The following is a 15,333-nucleotide window of genomic DNA, read 5'->3' on the forward strand; positions in this document are numbered from 1 at the left end:
AAATAAATCGAACAGCTGAATTTGCAGTAAAATTTCTGTATAACAGCTGTATCTAAATCGTAAATCTACGGCTGGATACCATTTAGACTGAAGAAGTATTGTTTATATAGATAACGTATGATGAAATGGACTGTTCATTTATGTAACTGATTATCATAAAAATAAATGAACGAAACTGCCTGTATATTTAAAGTCTGATTTTTTCACATACACCAACGTTATGAGTAATTGTTGAAAAGGTTGAATTATTCGATGTCGAATTTGATGAGTGATAATGCTAAGAACCAATATTATATATATATTTTTACTACTGATTTGATTGTTTAATTATCTACTTGAAAATTTAAATGCAGAAATTTAATTACTTAAAAAGCGAAATTGCTTCTCTACGTTCATTGCAGTGCAGTGAACAAAGAATAGCCACTATATAAGCAGCGTTTTAATGGTTTCTTATATTCATCTATTAGCCCCTTAGTCGGCCCGTCACCCTGATATGGGTGTTATTATTGTGAATTTGTCTTCAATTTAAAAAACAATATTGTTAGATCATGTAAAAGTTGTCTACAAATTAAGTTTGAGCTTCATTAAATAATTTATCCGCAAGTTGGGCCCAGCAAGAAACCTTAAAAACGTCGCTTTGGGCGATACCATCATGAAAGGCATGTTCGGACTCTACAAAGAATGTGATTCAAATGTAGATTTAGCTTATAGCACATAATATTGGTTATTGTTAATTTTCGAACGATGTATGAAAGCTGTGTGTAACTACGTCTGTTATGCAAACAAACCGTGATTTTTTTGAAAACGTTTTTTCAAAATTGCTCAAATGTTTTCGAACAAAAAATGTTCGCATGTTGAGCATACGTGATTTCATTGTGAAGAATGCGTAACAGCGAAAAAGTCGATTTTGTTCATTTTGTCGTTCACGTCATCTATAAAAAATGCAAGCCATTCGTAAAAATGAAACGCACAGGAAAATTCACAAAGAAATTCGAGATAGGACAATCGGACTAGACCCACGCAAAGAACACGGACTAGAGATTGGAAACATGGAACATGGAACTGCAAATCTCTCAATTTTCTTGCGAGTACCCGAATTTATTCGGACATATTGAGAGCCCGCAATGTCAACATCGTAGCGCTGCAGGAGGTGTACTGGAAAGGTTCGATGGTGCGATCGTTCCAAGGTGGGTATTTTTTTCCCCCTGTTGGATGTGAACCACTGCGTCCATTATTCTGAACTATTGTGGTATATCCCATTTTTTTATACTCCACTTCAAGCTTACCTACTGCTTATTGATGAAGAAGTAGACTGAAAGCTATAGCGAGATAGGTGCCAATCAGGAATACTCTGTTTGATAAATTTTATAATCCTGATCGGCGACGCAGACCAAATTTCCTTGGGCTCCAGAATAGCCTTATCAAGGTATTGGAGTCTGCGTCTAGTTAGAGCTCCACAATTACAGAGTAAATGTTCCGAGGTTTCGCTTTCGGTATTACAAAAACGACAAATATCATCTTGCACTAAACCTATGTTTTTGAGATGATATTTACTCGGACAGTGTCCTGTTATAAGGCCTGTGATTGAGCTGAACTCTTTCTTATTAAGACTCAGAAATTGTTGAGTAATTTTAATACTCGGCGTGATAAATTTTTTTAACTGGTTAAGTTGTACCACCAACCAGTTGGCTAACACTTCCCGGTCTTCCCATTTCTTCAGCTCACCTTTCAACACACAGTCAGAAATTCCACAGAATGGTTCTGGACCAGTAAAAGGTGAGCTTGAGCCGTTCCTGGCAAGTTCATCTGCTCGCTCGTTTCCCTCTATGCCACAATGGTTAGGAATCCAGTACAGTTGTACCGAACTTATCCGACTTAGTTGCCGTAAGAGGAGAATGCATTCCCAGACAATTTTTGAGGAGCATTTAAAAGTATTTAGAGCTTTAAGTGCCGCTTGACTGTCTGAGAATATGCAGATGTTTGCATGTCTTTATTTTCTTTTAAGGCAGACATTTGAGCATTCTATTATCGCAGCTATTTCTGCTTGAAAAACTGTTGGCCAGTTTCCCATAGCTACAGAGATTTTTGTTCTGGGACCATACACTCCAGCACCTGTTTTGATTCCCATTTTTGACCCATCAGTGTAGAACATGATTGAACCATTATGAACACTGGGACCGCCTTCATCCCATATTGAACGAGAAGGTTCGATTACACTGTATGGAATGTCGTAGTTAGTCCTAGGTTCCATCCAATCACTGTTCATCTCTGAGGATGGTCCTACGGGTAAGAGATTCAGGATGCTTAAGTGACCAATTTTGTCTCCGTCTAGTATTTTTTCCATTGTTTAAGCTTTAGAGCGCTTTTCTTAGCCTCTAGCTGAACATGTTGGTTCAGAGGTAGCAAGTGAAGGATAGCCTCCAGTGCCTTCGAGGGTGTGCTTCGCATTGCTCCAGTAATTGAAACGCATGTTAGTCGTTGGAGTTTGTTTAGCTTCTTTGTAGCTACAGTCTCCTTGGTCTTTGGCCACCAGACTTATGGGTATACCATCTACCAGATCTGCGGCAACACACATGAGCTGGGTACAGCCTTCATCGTGATGGGGGAGATACAAAAACGGGTGATTGAATGGTGGCAGATCAATGAAAAAATGTACAGATTGAGGATGCGAGGCCACTTTTTCAATATCAGTTCACAGCCCCCATCTAGCTAGCACCGATGAGTATAAGGAAGAATTCTACGCGCAGCTAGAGCGTGAATGCGATCGCTACCCAAAACACGGCATCAAAATCGCCATCGGTGATTGAACGCTCAGGTCGACCAAAAGAAGGAGTTCAGACCGGTAATTGGTAGGTTCAGCGTCCATCAGAGAACCAACGAAAACGGCCTAAGACTTATCGACTTCGCTGCCTTCAAGAACATGGCCATACGTAGCACATTCTTCCAGCACAGCCTCCAATACCGTTACATCTGGATATCACCACAGCAAACAGAAACACAAATTGACCACGTTTTGATCGACGGTCGGCACTTCTCGGATATCATCGACGTCAGAATCTATTGTGGCGCTAACATCGATTCAGACCACTACCTGGTGATGATCAAACTGCGTTCTAAACTATCAGTCGTCAATAACAAAATAAACCAGCGCTCACCACGGTACCACCTACGACGACTAAAGTAGCCGACCTGGAAGAGAAAAAGTGTGAGGAGATGGAGCTGCTCTATCGTTCTCGAGAATCGCAGGAGTTGTTCAAGAAACTAAACGCCTCGCACAAAGGCTTTGTGCCGCGGGTCGAAATGTGCAGGGACAAGGAAGGAGGCATCTTGACGAACGAACGCGAGGTAATCGAAAGGTGGGGGCAACACTACGAAGAACACCTGGACAGCGAGTAGACAGGAGACCAAAAGGGCGTTGTAGGCTCATTTGGCGTTAGCCTGACGGGCTCGGGAGTTCAATATTTCGAGAATTATGCTCGAGAATGTCATGGTAACCATCACCACAATCACATAGATTGTGACATGAGTAGTGTTTTCTCATGAATTAATTTGATGATTCTTGTGATGTCTCTTTTCTTGCGACTGCACCACATTAAGGCTCTATGTGCGTGTTACGTTGAATGCCTGTTTAGTCCTAATCCGGTTGATGTAAATGTAGCACTCTGTGGTGCGTATCTTATCGTGATTTCAAATCCGAGGGGATATTCAATGGAATTATGCGCGACGTTGGATTTTTCAGTGTTCGATGGAGAGTATTTGTGCCTTATTGTGTAACACGAACACATTGCTAATGATTTATTCCGTTGACGAAGATTTTTTGTTGTTGTTACTACTGTCAGTGGTCCTCATGACTATTTTTGCTCGGCGGTTTTTGACATGACGTTGTCCATTTGGAATTCTTTCCTCCCGACCTTATGGTCGATAAAGAGCGTTGGCGTTATGAGGCGTCTGAGAGAAAAAAAAATCGTCGCAAACGTCTAGATTTGTGAATGGATAGCATCTGGAGTTTGCACCATGATAATCCACCAGTACAGTACAGTCGATCGATCATAGTGAATCAATTTTTGGCCAAATTAGCACCAATGTGATTGAACAATCACCGTATTGTCCAGATATGGCCCCGTGTGATTTTTTCCTATTTCCGAAACATAAATTATCGCTTCGTGGAACCCGTTTTGACAACATTGAAGACATTAAAACGAATTCTTTGCATAAACTGAAAACAATTCTTAAATAGAGCTATAAAAAGTGTTTCGATGATTGCATTTTTCTTTGGAAAAAGCCTATTACTTCTGAAGGGGTTTATTTTCAAGGTGATAATATAAATTTAGATGACAAGTGAAGTATTTCCTTTGAAATCATAAATTCCCGGTATACATTTGATAGAATGTATGTATTCAAGGCGGTGTCATTTGAACAAATGTCAAGTAATGGTGCTGAAACTTGGTGGGAATGGTACAAAACACAAAACACAACATTGATTATTTTTTAGAACTTTTGGATCAAAGCGACATGTAGATATGATATCGGTTGGAACTTTACAGCGATTCGTCATACCGAATTTCGCTCCACTTCGTCGTTTATCCCATCACCACAGAACATGCATCTATCCTAGTCAAAATCTGTGGTCGACCATTATGCATTCGGTCCCAGCTATAACGACACCGCACTACATCGTCTACACCGCATTTCATTGATTTATTACGAGTAACCGACATTAAATGACTGGTGTATTGCATTTGTAATTAACTAAATCACCATCGCATTTGTCTATAGATCCTCTGGGTGTGCACATCGAAAGCCTCCGATGGTGCCCTGTGGCGAAACCACCAGGCTCGGGTATGCTCGGGGAAAGAGAGGTAGCAAATCCACCGGTGCGTGAACTGTGCAAACATCAACGCCATCCAAGGATGAAGTCAGCTTGCAAGATCCAGGAAATGTTCTCGGATTTGCTATATAATGGAGTGCGTCTGTCTCTTTGCGCTTCCACCGATAAGTTGGTGCATCAGATTAATCGGTAGATTGGAACGACATGCGGTTGCAAGTTCTCATATTCATCTTCTTCTGCTGGACCTATTTACTAGATGGTGACAGAGTCGACAGGCCAGTGCACAAACTACGAAAAATGTTTGCAAAGTGCATGAGTATAGCTGTGTAAATTTTCAGTGGAATTCTACTTCAAATGGGTAAACCATTGATGGGTTGGCTGATATTACAACGTGAGGGAAACTGACAACTCTGGCTAGCTACTATAATATAATTTCATGATAGGAAACCGAACCGATGCGAGCCATCCTCCCCCATGCGTGCCAAGAAAGCTTCGTTCGATCGGTTGGCGTACATACGGGATGAAAATTTGCACAACAGGACGAACAGAGAGAGAGAAAGCCTATTTAATTAATTGCAATTATGTTAATTGAATCTAAATACTCTTCATAGGATGTCGTAAAATCGGCCCGGAATTACGGCACCCATTCGAATTTCTACTCCCATAAGGCGCCGACGGCTGACAGCGAGTCGTGTTCGTGAGGCTTTAGATGTTCCTTTCGTTCGATTATTCCCGGATGAAGTGCCATTGCGTTTTGTTGGAACGGGCACATTCTCCAGAGTTTATCGCAAACTCGATGACACTTCGGTATTAAAAATTAAATTAAATTGCCAACCTATGTGCCTCCAGGTGTGATGCGTTGCTAGCGAAGCCATCGCAGATCAGATTCAACTGTACGGGTGCGTGTGTATGAACATCGTGTTGTGAATTGCTGATGACTACAAATATATTCGCTAATTAGTTCGTGTAATATGACAATTCAACAGCACTTTTGGCCCAAATTTATAGGTTAATTAATATGGGATACCAACGATACGGATATTACTTTCTTCAGATGAAATGTGTTGTATATGAGTGCTTCTAATGCTGAATATATTGTTGTAAAAAGCGGTTTAATGTCCTGCAACTTCCAATTTTCTACAGACTTACTTATGCAACATTGTGCTGAAATTTTCCACCCAGCTGCATATACTGAACCTCATACCAAATTCCCGGTAAACGAAAGGCGTACCGATTTGTGAACCAACGGAACACATTTGCTCGGAAATCGCCGACTGTTTCGTTTGTCGAATTTGGGAGTGGCAAGTTTGGGCCTCGTGGCTATTGCGAACGGTTCACTGCGTTAATCTGATTTTGTAGCTACACATGAATTGTCTTCCGTCGCATCCATCGGTAGCCCTAAAATTAATAGATTATGGAGTAGTTGTACGGAGTGATACAATCGGAGAATGCCGGTGTAGTTGAGATTGCTCTCTGGTCGCACAAATGAGATGATTCGTTCATCACAATGCAGTGATTTAGATGGACAGTACATTTTTCGAAGAAACTCCTCCTCAATTTCGCTGGATTTAATTCCTGTTGATTCTCTCAACGTCTTCCGGAGTAAATGTTTTCAACTCGATACCAAGACATATCAAACGTGCAACAACACTAGCAGAATATAAGAGAAACTGTATTTCACACGTTAAAGCTGTTTTTTCCTAACAGCCATTTTTTTTTAACTGACGAAGTTTCATACGAACGGATATCTTAATGTGAACAGTTTTTTGATATTTTTTTGTTTTTATTATTCTCAATGTAGGACCTGACGAAGTTTTTTTTTAAACGGATTATATTGTTTAGACAATTTTGATCAATTTTTCTTCTATGATATTTTTTTTTGTTTTTCTATTTGTATTCGTCTCTATTATGTCTGTCATGATCTTGGTGATGATGAACTATTTTAATTTTTATTTTGTTGTTTTTATATTGTAGTAATTGAAAAAAAAGTAGCCTTCAAAAGTTTGAGCGTTGCGCGCGTTGTACAGATATAAAGGAAAAGAATTCAAAAGTTTTGTAAGAGCTGGTCTAGAAATTGTTCGTAAAAAAAATTCTCTATTTCTCTGGATGGGAATATTCAAAGTCAATCCAAAACTGGTGGTTGGCTGGTGGTTGGACTTGTATGTTGGTGGACCATTTGGCTGCAAGGGCCTTGTCGGGACCGTATCGGTTCTGTGGCGGACAAGACTTAGTATTTGCTTGTCTTTTGACATTGCAATTTTTTGAACTTATATGTGTAAATAAAAACAGTTCGTTTTTTTGCTAAACTGATTTCAATGCTGAGCAAACAAAAAAAATATCTTTTACATAACTCGTCTTGCTCAAACCTGTGTAGGGAAAGGAGGCGGGACCATCATCATCATTCCGTTTGACTGGTCTCAGAAGCCTACTAAGTAGGCCTGCTTGCATCCGACCCATCGGATAGAACTGAACTGTACCGATCGGTTAGCTTCTGTGAGAGCTATACAACTTTGATTACCTGCGTATACCTTGATGGGCAATGGTAACGACACACCATGGTCAGTTTCCGTAACTACTGAGGTTCCTGGAGACATTCAGTGAACTGAATATGTTCAGCAGCACAACTGGACAATACTAGTGAAGTTTGTTTCTTGCAAGACCATTTTTTAAACCACCATCTAGCTTAAACAAGAAACCAGTGTTAGATTTACGATTTGTAATTACTCCAGAATTCACGAAACATTCGAATCTTATGAGAGTTTTGTACAGGGAACATTTCGCACGATTGCTAAATCTGTTTGACCTCAAGTGTTTGTTAAGACCATAATAGGTACGACTCCCATTGATAATATGTCTCCAGATCTCGCGGTTGGTATCATTGTCAGACATTACCATTGAACCAAGGTAGACTCATCGCCGTCGATCACTACACTAGTATCTAATCGTATCCTGTCTTTTTCGGATCCGGAAGCAAGCATCTAGTTGGTTATGGACGCATTGATTCTCAGACCAACTCTTTCTGCTTCTTGCTTAAGTATGGTGTAATATTCAGCTACCGTCTCAAATGTTCTACCGACAATGCGAAGCGATTAATTGACTAGATCTATTGAAATGCATACCACGTAAGTTAAACGCCACTAGTCTCATAACAGTGTTGAACAGCAGGCAAGAGAGACCATCACCTTGTCGAAGCCCCATACGGGACTCGAATGATAGAAATAATCCACCAGATATTCGCACACAGCACTGGATTCTATCCATCGTAGCCTTAATCAGTCTTGTCAACTTCCCGGGAAGCCGTTTTCGTCCATGACTCTCCATAGCTCTTTTCGTGTTATTGAATCATACGCGGCTTTGAAGTCGATGGATAGATGGTGCGTTGGTACTCTGTACTCACGGCATTCCTGGAGGATCTGCCGCAAGGTGAAGATCTGCTCAGTAGTAGACCGACTTTCGATTAAGCCAGCCTGATAACCTAAAACGGATCTGTTTGTAAGTGGCGATAGACGACGAAAGGTAATTTGGGAAAGCACTTTGCAGGTGGTATTCTGAACGGTGATTTCACGAAAGTTTTCACAGTCTAGTTTGTCGCCTTTCTTGAAGATAGGGCAAATAAATAATAATGCTGTTTCCCAATCTGACAATCAGTCTATGCAGACAATTAACCAACTTTTCGGGCCCTTGATAAGATATTGATAAGTTCTGCTCCAATGCCATCTTTTCCAGTTGATTTGTTGTTCTTAATCTGTTTGATGGCACTCTTAACTTCACCTATCGTTGGGGGAAGTACATCTTCATTATTTACTGCATCAACGCAATTGTTTTCCATCGTTTCCTCTGCCTGTACGTCATACAGGTGTTCATCGAAGTGCTGCCTCCACCGTTTGGTCACTTCACGTTCATTCGTCAGGATACTCCCATCCTTATTTCGACACATTTCTGTTCGTGGCACGAGGCCTTTTCGGGATGCATTGAGTTTCTGGTAGAACTCTCGCGTCTGATGGTAACGGTGCAGCTGTTCGAGTTCTTCACACTCCTGCTCCTCCCCCTGGCGGCGTTTCATTTCCCTGAAGAGTTGGGTTTAGTGTCTCCGCTTCTGTCTATATCGTTTCACTTTCTGATGGGTTTCTTGACGCAGCATTAGCTGTGCTGTACATACCAATTACAGGTTTGAACTCTGTTGCGTTCAGTGTTACCCCCACTTAATGGCCTACCCTTGCATTCGCGCTGCACTTGCGTCTGGAAATTTCTAGTGCGTTTGCTAGCATCCGCTGTCACCAACACATACACAAGAGGAGCAAAATGTGCAAGTTTCCCCCTCCCATGTTAGAATAAAATGAGTTCCAGTTCGATCACCGCACAACGAAGGTTAGGTTTATTTTTACTCCCGCTATTCCCGAACAGTGCAAGCACGTTTGTACTAGTTCAAATTTGGTTTGGTTTGGTGAAAAATTGTCCCGCTTGGATTCCCTCCCAGTCACAACATTGGTGCCGTGACCAGGATCCAAGCATATTGGCCCCGAAAGTGTTTCGAAAAATAGACTATAAATCTGGAAAATTCCAGATCCTGTTTGGTGAGATTTACGTATTTTAGAAAATACAAGGCCTATTGCGAATAGGTACCAGGTGAGTACCATTCCAATAAAATTACTGTCGGTTTTTTGGTGCTCCCGGAATCTTTTTCGACCCCACAGCGTCACATCGGCTGCATCGTTCGTCATCGGGTGCACATCATGGCGGAGCGGAAGGAGAAGAAAATGCGAAAAATTGAAGCTGCAAGGAGAAATGTCATGGCCGCAGTGGATCGCATCGAGGATTTCGTGATGAATTATGATCCTCAGCAACATTTTGGTGAAGTGAAGCTACGATTGGACCGATTGGAGCATTACATGGAGACTTTCGAAACGCTTGAAATCGAATTTGCAGAATTAGACGACGCGGATGAATTCGTCAATATTAATTTGGACATGCGTGCGAAATTCGAGGAGCAATACTTTCGCACCAAAGCAGCTTTAATGGGGAAATTGCCAGTGGTAACCGAGCAATCCTCTTCCAGTTCACGCCCTAGCACACAATCTGGTTTGACTGGAATCAAATTACCAACCATAAAGTTGCCAGAGTTCAATGGAAAATTTGACGACTGGCTATCATTCCACGACACATTTCAAGCGCTCATTCACACATCCACGGAGCTAACATCGGTGCAAAAACTGCATTATCTTCGCGCAGCTCTCGGAGAGGAACCAGCGAAACTTATAGAGACGCTCTCCGTCACCGCAGATAATTACGTCATTGCATGGGAACTTCTCTGTAGCCGATATTCAAATAAATACATCCTCCGTAAAAAACACATTCAGGCACTATTCGAGTGCCCTCGCGTTAAGAAAGAGTCAGCAGCTGATCTTCGCGTGCTTTTGGATTGTTTCGAACGGCACATCAAAGTCTTGCAGCAGCTCGGTGAGCCTGTTCAGCATTGGAGCTCTATGCTGGTGGAGCTGATGAATTCCCGTTTAGATGGTATCACACTAAAGGCTTGGGAAGATTTCGCTTCTATGGAGGAAAACCATACGTACACGAAAATGGTGGAATTCTTACAGCGCAAAGCAAGAGTCTTAGAATCACTATCGGAGAATTATCAGCATCCCTCCTTCGACAAACATCAGCAACCGACAAAGAAGCCTGCACAATCACGGACAGTTTTTCATGCGACTACTGAAAAAACTTATCCTGAATGTATTGCTTGCTCTCAAAAGCACTCCCTATTAAAATGCACCATCTTCGACAAGATGCCACTAAAGGACAAACTGGAATTGGTAAACACAAAAAAGGTGTGTAGCAACTGCTTCAGGAGCGATCACTTTGCACGTCGCTGCCAGTCGAAATACAGCTGCAGAGTATGCAACAAACGTCACCACACATTGGTACATCCTGGATTTGCGCCTTCATCCCACAGCCAGCAGGATTCTTCGCCCAATGAAAATTCATTCAGTGTGATTCCAACAAATTGTTCGGTTGCCATGTTTCCACGTGAAAACTTTGAAGTGCCTATGTTTCAAGTGAATGCTGCTACACGGAATGCCACCGTATTTCTCTCCACTGTGGTTGTTATTGTGGTGGATACTTTTGGCAAGGAGCATCTTGCACGGGCTTTGTTAGATTGTGCATCACAAGCCAATTTAATGAGCGAGAAACTACGTCAAACCCTGCGCCTGGCGGGGAAGAAGGTCAACATAGAAATCTGCGGTGTTGATAAAGCTACTACGCGTGTGAAGCATTCTGTTACCACGGATGTGCGCTCTCGAGTACATGAGGTGTCATTGTCAATCGATTTTTTGGTGGTGAACAAGGTAACAAGAAATCTCCCGTCTGCAACTGTTTCCATCGATCATTGGGAAATTCCGAGGAATCTGGAATTGGCTGATCCTGATTTTAATAGAAGTTGCGAAGTTGACATAATAATAGGAGCGGAACACTACTATACATTTTTAAAGAATGGACGAATTAATCTTGGGGATAAACTACCATCGCTTATCGAAAGTGATTTTGGTTGGGTAGTTTCTGGCATGGCGGACATCGACACATCTAATCCGAGTGTCATCTGCTCTGCTACAACCATGGAATCCCTGGATGAAAAACTGGAACGATTTTGGCTAATCGAAGACGTTCATAGCCCTCGACCATCACGAAATAATCAACAGTGTGAGGAATTTTATCAAACTTCAACTACCCGGAACAGTGAAGGACGCTATATCGTCCGTTATCCGAAGCACGAGGAATTTCAACAAATGTTTGGTGAGTCTAAATTCAGTGCTCTTCGACGTTTCGAGTCACTAGAAAGGAAATTGGAGAAAAATCCCGATCTGCGTTTGCAGTATAATGCTTTCATGCAGGAGTACATATCGTTAGGGCATATGCAAGCAGTTGAAGAGACGGTTGATGACGCTAAAGCTACTTATTATTTGCCACACCACCCTGTTTTCAACGATAAAAGCAGCACTACAAAGGTCCGTGTTGTTTTCGATGGTTCGGCAAAAATGAGCAGTGGACACTCCTTGAATGATGTCCTCCTCGTTGGCCCAGTAATTCAGGATGAGCTCTTAGATATTATACTTCGATTCCGGAAATATCCCGTGGCGTTGGTGGCGGACATCGAGAAGATGTACCGCCAAATACTCATTTCATCTGACGAACGCTGTTTGCAACGTATCCTTTGGCGCTTCGATTCTTCTGAACCTGTTAGGACATACGAATTAAGCACAGTTACATATGGTATTTCATCATCTTCGTTTTTGGCAACCAGAACGCTACATCAGCTGGCCGAGGATGAGGGAAAGGAGTACCCCCTCGGTAGCCTCGCAATTTGTAATGATTTCTACGTGGATGACTTCATTCGAGGAGAAGATTCGGTAAAACGGGCGATTCATCTACGTCACGAGTTGGATGAAATCATGACAAAAGGAGGATTTCGCTTGCGTAAATGGTGTTCGAATTCAACTGATGTTTTAGCCGGTCTACCTGCAGAACTACTTGCAACACAAGCGCTGTTGAAATTCGATCCTGAAAAAACGATTAAAACGTTAGGTATTTGCTGGGAGTCTGCCACAGATCGCTTCCGCTACGACATAAATTTGGAGACAGGTATCAAACCAACGACGAAACGGAATATTCTTTCGCGAATAGCTCAGTTGTATGATCCACTCGGACTGATAGCACCGGTTGTAATATTAGCCAAGGTAATGATGCAACAAATATGGAGCATGTCCCTGGATTGGGATGACCCGGTCCCAAATGAAATTGAGCAAAGGTGGCTGGTATTTTGTGAACAACTTTCAAGTCTTGTTACGTTGCGCATCGATCGATTCACTTTCATTCACGGATTCATCGGCGTAGAGTTACACTGCTTTTCTGACGCCTCGGAAGCAGCCTTTGGAGCCTGTATCTACGGCCGATCAGAGACTCCAGAGGGGAAAGTTAAAATTAGTTTGCTTGCTTCAAAATCGCGCGTAGCTCCTCTGAAGCGTATAACACTACCCAGATTGGAATTATGTGGTGCTCTACTGGCTGCTCGTTTATATGAAAGAATAGCTGCAGCAATTAACATGGTTTTCACTTCCACTGTATTCTGGTCCGACTCCACAGTGGTTTTGGAATGGTTGAAGTCCTCTCCCCACAATTGGAAAACTTTCGTAGCAAACCGGACATCGGAAATACAATCGATAACCCATGGATGTAGGTGGCTGCACGTTGCTGGAACTGATAATCCTGCTGATATGGTTTCCCGCGGAGTATCTCCCAGAGATTTAGTTACGAACGAGAGGTGGTTTCATGGACCCAAATGGTTGGCGGTAGGAAGAGAGTGTTGGCCGATGCAAAGTGTTGCCAGGCCAAAAGACGAGATCCTCGAGCGGAAACGGATTGTTCTTGCCAGTGAAGCAACATCTCCAAAGATAAATGAAATATTCACTCGCTATTCGTGCTGTCACAAGCTTATAACCATCACGGCCTATTGCCTTCGATTTTTGCACAATACTCGAACCAAAACTGGGCGAATTTACTCTAGAGTTCCCTTAGTGAAGGAGCTAACTGGCGCTAGGACAGCATTAGTGAAATTAGTCCAAGCTGAATCTTTTAGAGATGATTTGAAAGAACTGCAAAAATCCGCTATAGTATCCAGGAAATCGAATCCGAAGCTGCTGAATCCTTTCATCGACTCTGAAGGTGTAATTCGCGTGGGTGGCCGGTTGAGGCTGTCAGACGAGTTATATTCAACCAAACATCCGATGTTGTTGCCCGGGTTTCATCCTTTCAGCAAGCTGCTTATCCTCTCTTATCATCGGTCTCTCATGCATGGAGGAACGAATCTAACTCTCGCAGTAATTCGGGATCATTTCTGGCTCGTCCACGGAAGACGTGCTGTGCAATCCATCATAAGGAAATGTCACAGTTGTGCTCGTGTGGATCCAAAACCATTTCAGCAACCAACTGGACAACTTCCACGCTCTCGTGTTATTCCCAGTCGACCGTTTTCTAGTACGGGTATAGATTACTGTGGCCCAGTATACATTCGTTCAACTCAACGCAAGACAACCCCTACGAAGGCTTATATAGCAATATTCGTGTGCTTTAGTACCAAGGCAGTACATATCGAGCTTGTCGGTGATCTGACAACACCGGCATTCATATCCGCTCTACGTCGCTTTGTGGCGCGACGTGGAAAACCAGAACACATTTATTCGGACAACGCAAAAACGTTCATCGGTGCAAATAATGAACTCAATCGATTGTATCGTATGCTGCAACCTGGTCCCGATTCTGAATTGATTGCTGCTAGTACTGCCAGAATGGATATTCAATGGCATCTTATTCCCCCTAAGCCGCCCAACTTCGGTGGACTCTGGGAAGCTGCTGTGAAAGTGGCGAAGAAACATCTTGTTCGTCAAATTGGGAACGCATCACTAACGTACGAAGATATGGCCACTGTACTGACCCAAATAGAAGGGTGCATGAACTCTCGCCCACTAATAGCGCTTACAGATGATCCCAATGATTCGTCGGTACTGACTCCTTCGCATTTTTTGCTTGGATACTCTCCACAATCAGTACCGGACCCCGACGTAAGGAATGTACCTATAAATCGGCTTGATAGGTACCAGCGAATTCAAGAGAAGGTGCAGCATTTCTGGCATAGATGGAGGTCAGAATATCTACGACAACTAAATCACTTGACATGTGTTAACCCAAAGCAGAGTTCCATCAAAATTGGCAGTATTGTTATCTTGAAGGACGAACTGTCGCCCCCATTGAAATGGCCACTGACGCGAGTGCTAGAAATCCACCCAGGGAAAGACGGTGTAACCCGTGTTGCTACTCTACGCACTACTAGTGGAATCTTCAAGCGAGCAGTATCGAAAATCTGCCCACTGCCATCGTGCGAAGAAGATGATAATGTTGACTACCTGCAGCAACAGGACCCTCCTGGAGATCAATGACCCTGAACCAGCCAATAAATCAACAAAGAAGAACTACACAAATAGTATACGTTATAAAATCTATGTTAGTCTTAAGAGTTATGGATCGTTAGAGACAGACATTGAAATTGTTAATTTCAAGGTGGCCGGTATTATGTTGCGTTCAGTGTTACCCCCACTTAATGGCCTACCCTTGCATTCGCGCTGCACTTGCGTCTGGAAATTTCTAGTGCGTTTGCTAGCATCCGCTGTCACCAACACATACACAAGAGGAGCAAAATGTGCAAGTTTCCCCCTCCCATGTTAGAATAAAATGAGTTCCAGTTCGATCACCGCACAACGAAGGTTAGGTTTATTTTTACTCCCGCTATTCCCGAACAGTGCAAGCACGTTTGTACTAGTTCAAATTTGGTTTGGTTTGGTGAAAAATTGTCCCGCTTGGATTCCCTCCCAGTCACAACAAACTCCTCCTCTTAACCGATCTGAGCATTGAAATCTTCGATGGTGATCTTGATGTCATGTTTTGAGCAGCGTTCG

The 15,333-nt window shown here is 42.5% G+C and overlaps 1 protein-coding gene across 1 annotated transcript; it reads left to right on the forward strand.

The window, feature by feature from the left end:
- Nucleotides 1-9,561: 9,561 nt before the first annotated feature.
- Nucleotides 9,562-14,817, forward strand: LOC129766712 (uncharacterized). The gene has a single exon (XM_055767312.1). It carries the CDS (start codon nucleotides 9,562-9,564, stop codon nucleotides 14,815-14,817), a length of 5,256 nt encoding a protein of 1,751 aa, XP_055623287.1.
- The last annotated feature ends 516 nt before the right edge of the window (nucleotides 14,818-15,333 follow it).

Source organism: Toxorhynchites rutilus, chromosome 2 (genome assembly GCF_029784135.1).
Source record: "Toxorhynchites rutilus septentrionalis strain SRP chromosome 2, ASM2978413v1, whole genome shotgun sequence".
Taxonomy (NCBI): domain Eukaryota; kingdom Metazoa; phylum Arthropoda; class Insecta; order Diptera; family Culicidae; genus Toxorhynchites; species Toxorhynchites rutilus.

Coding starts and splice junctions, on each gene's coding strand:
- LOC129766712 (XM_055767312.1), top strand. CDS start 9,562: ATGGCGGAGCGGAAGGAGAAGAAAATGCGAAAAATTGAAGCTGCAAGG.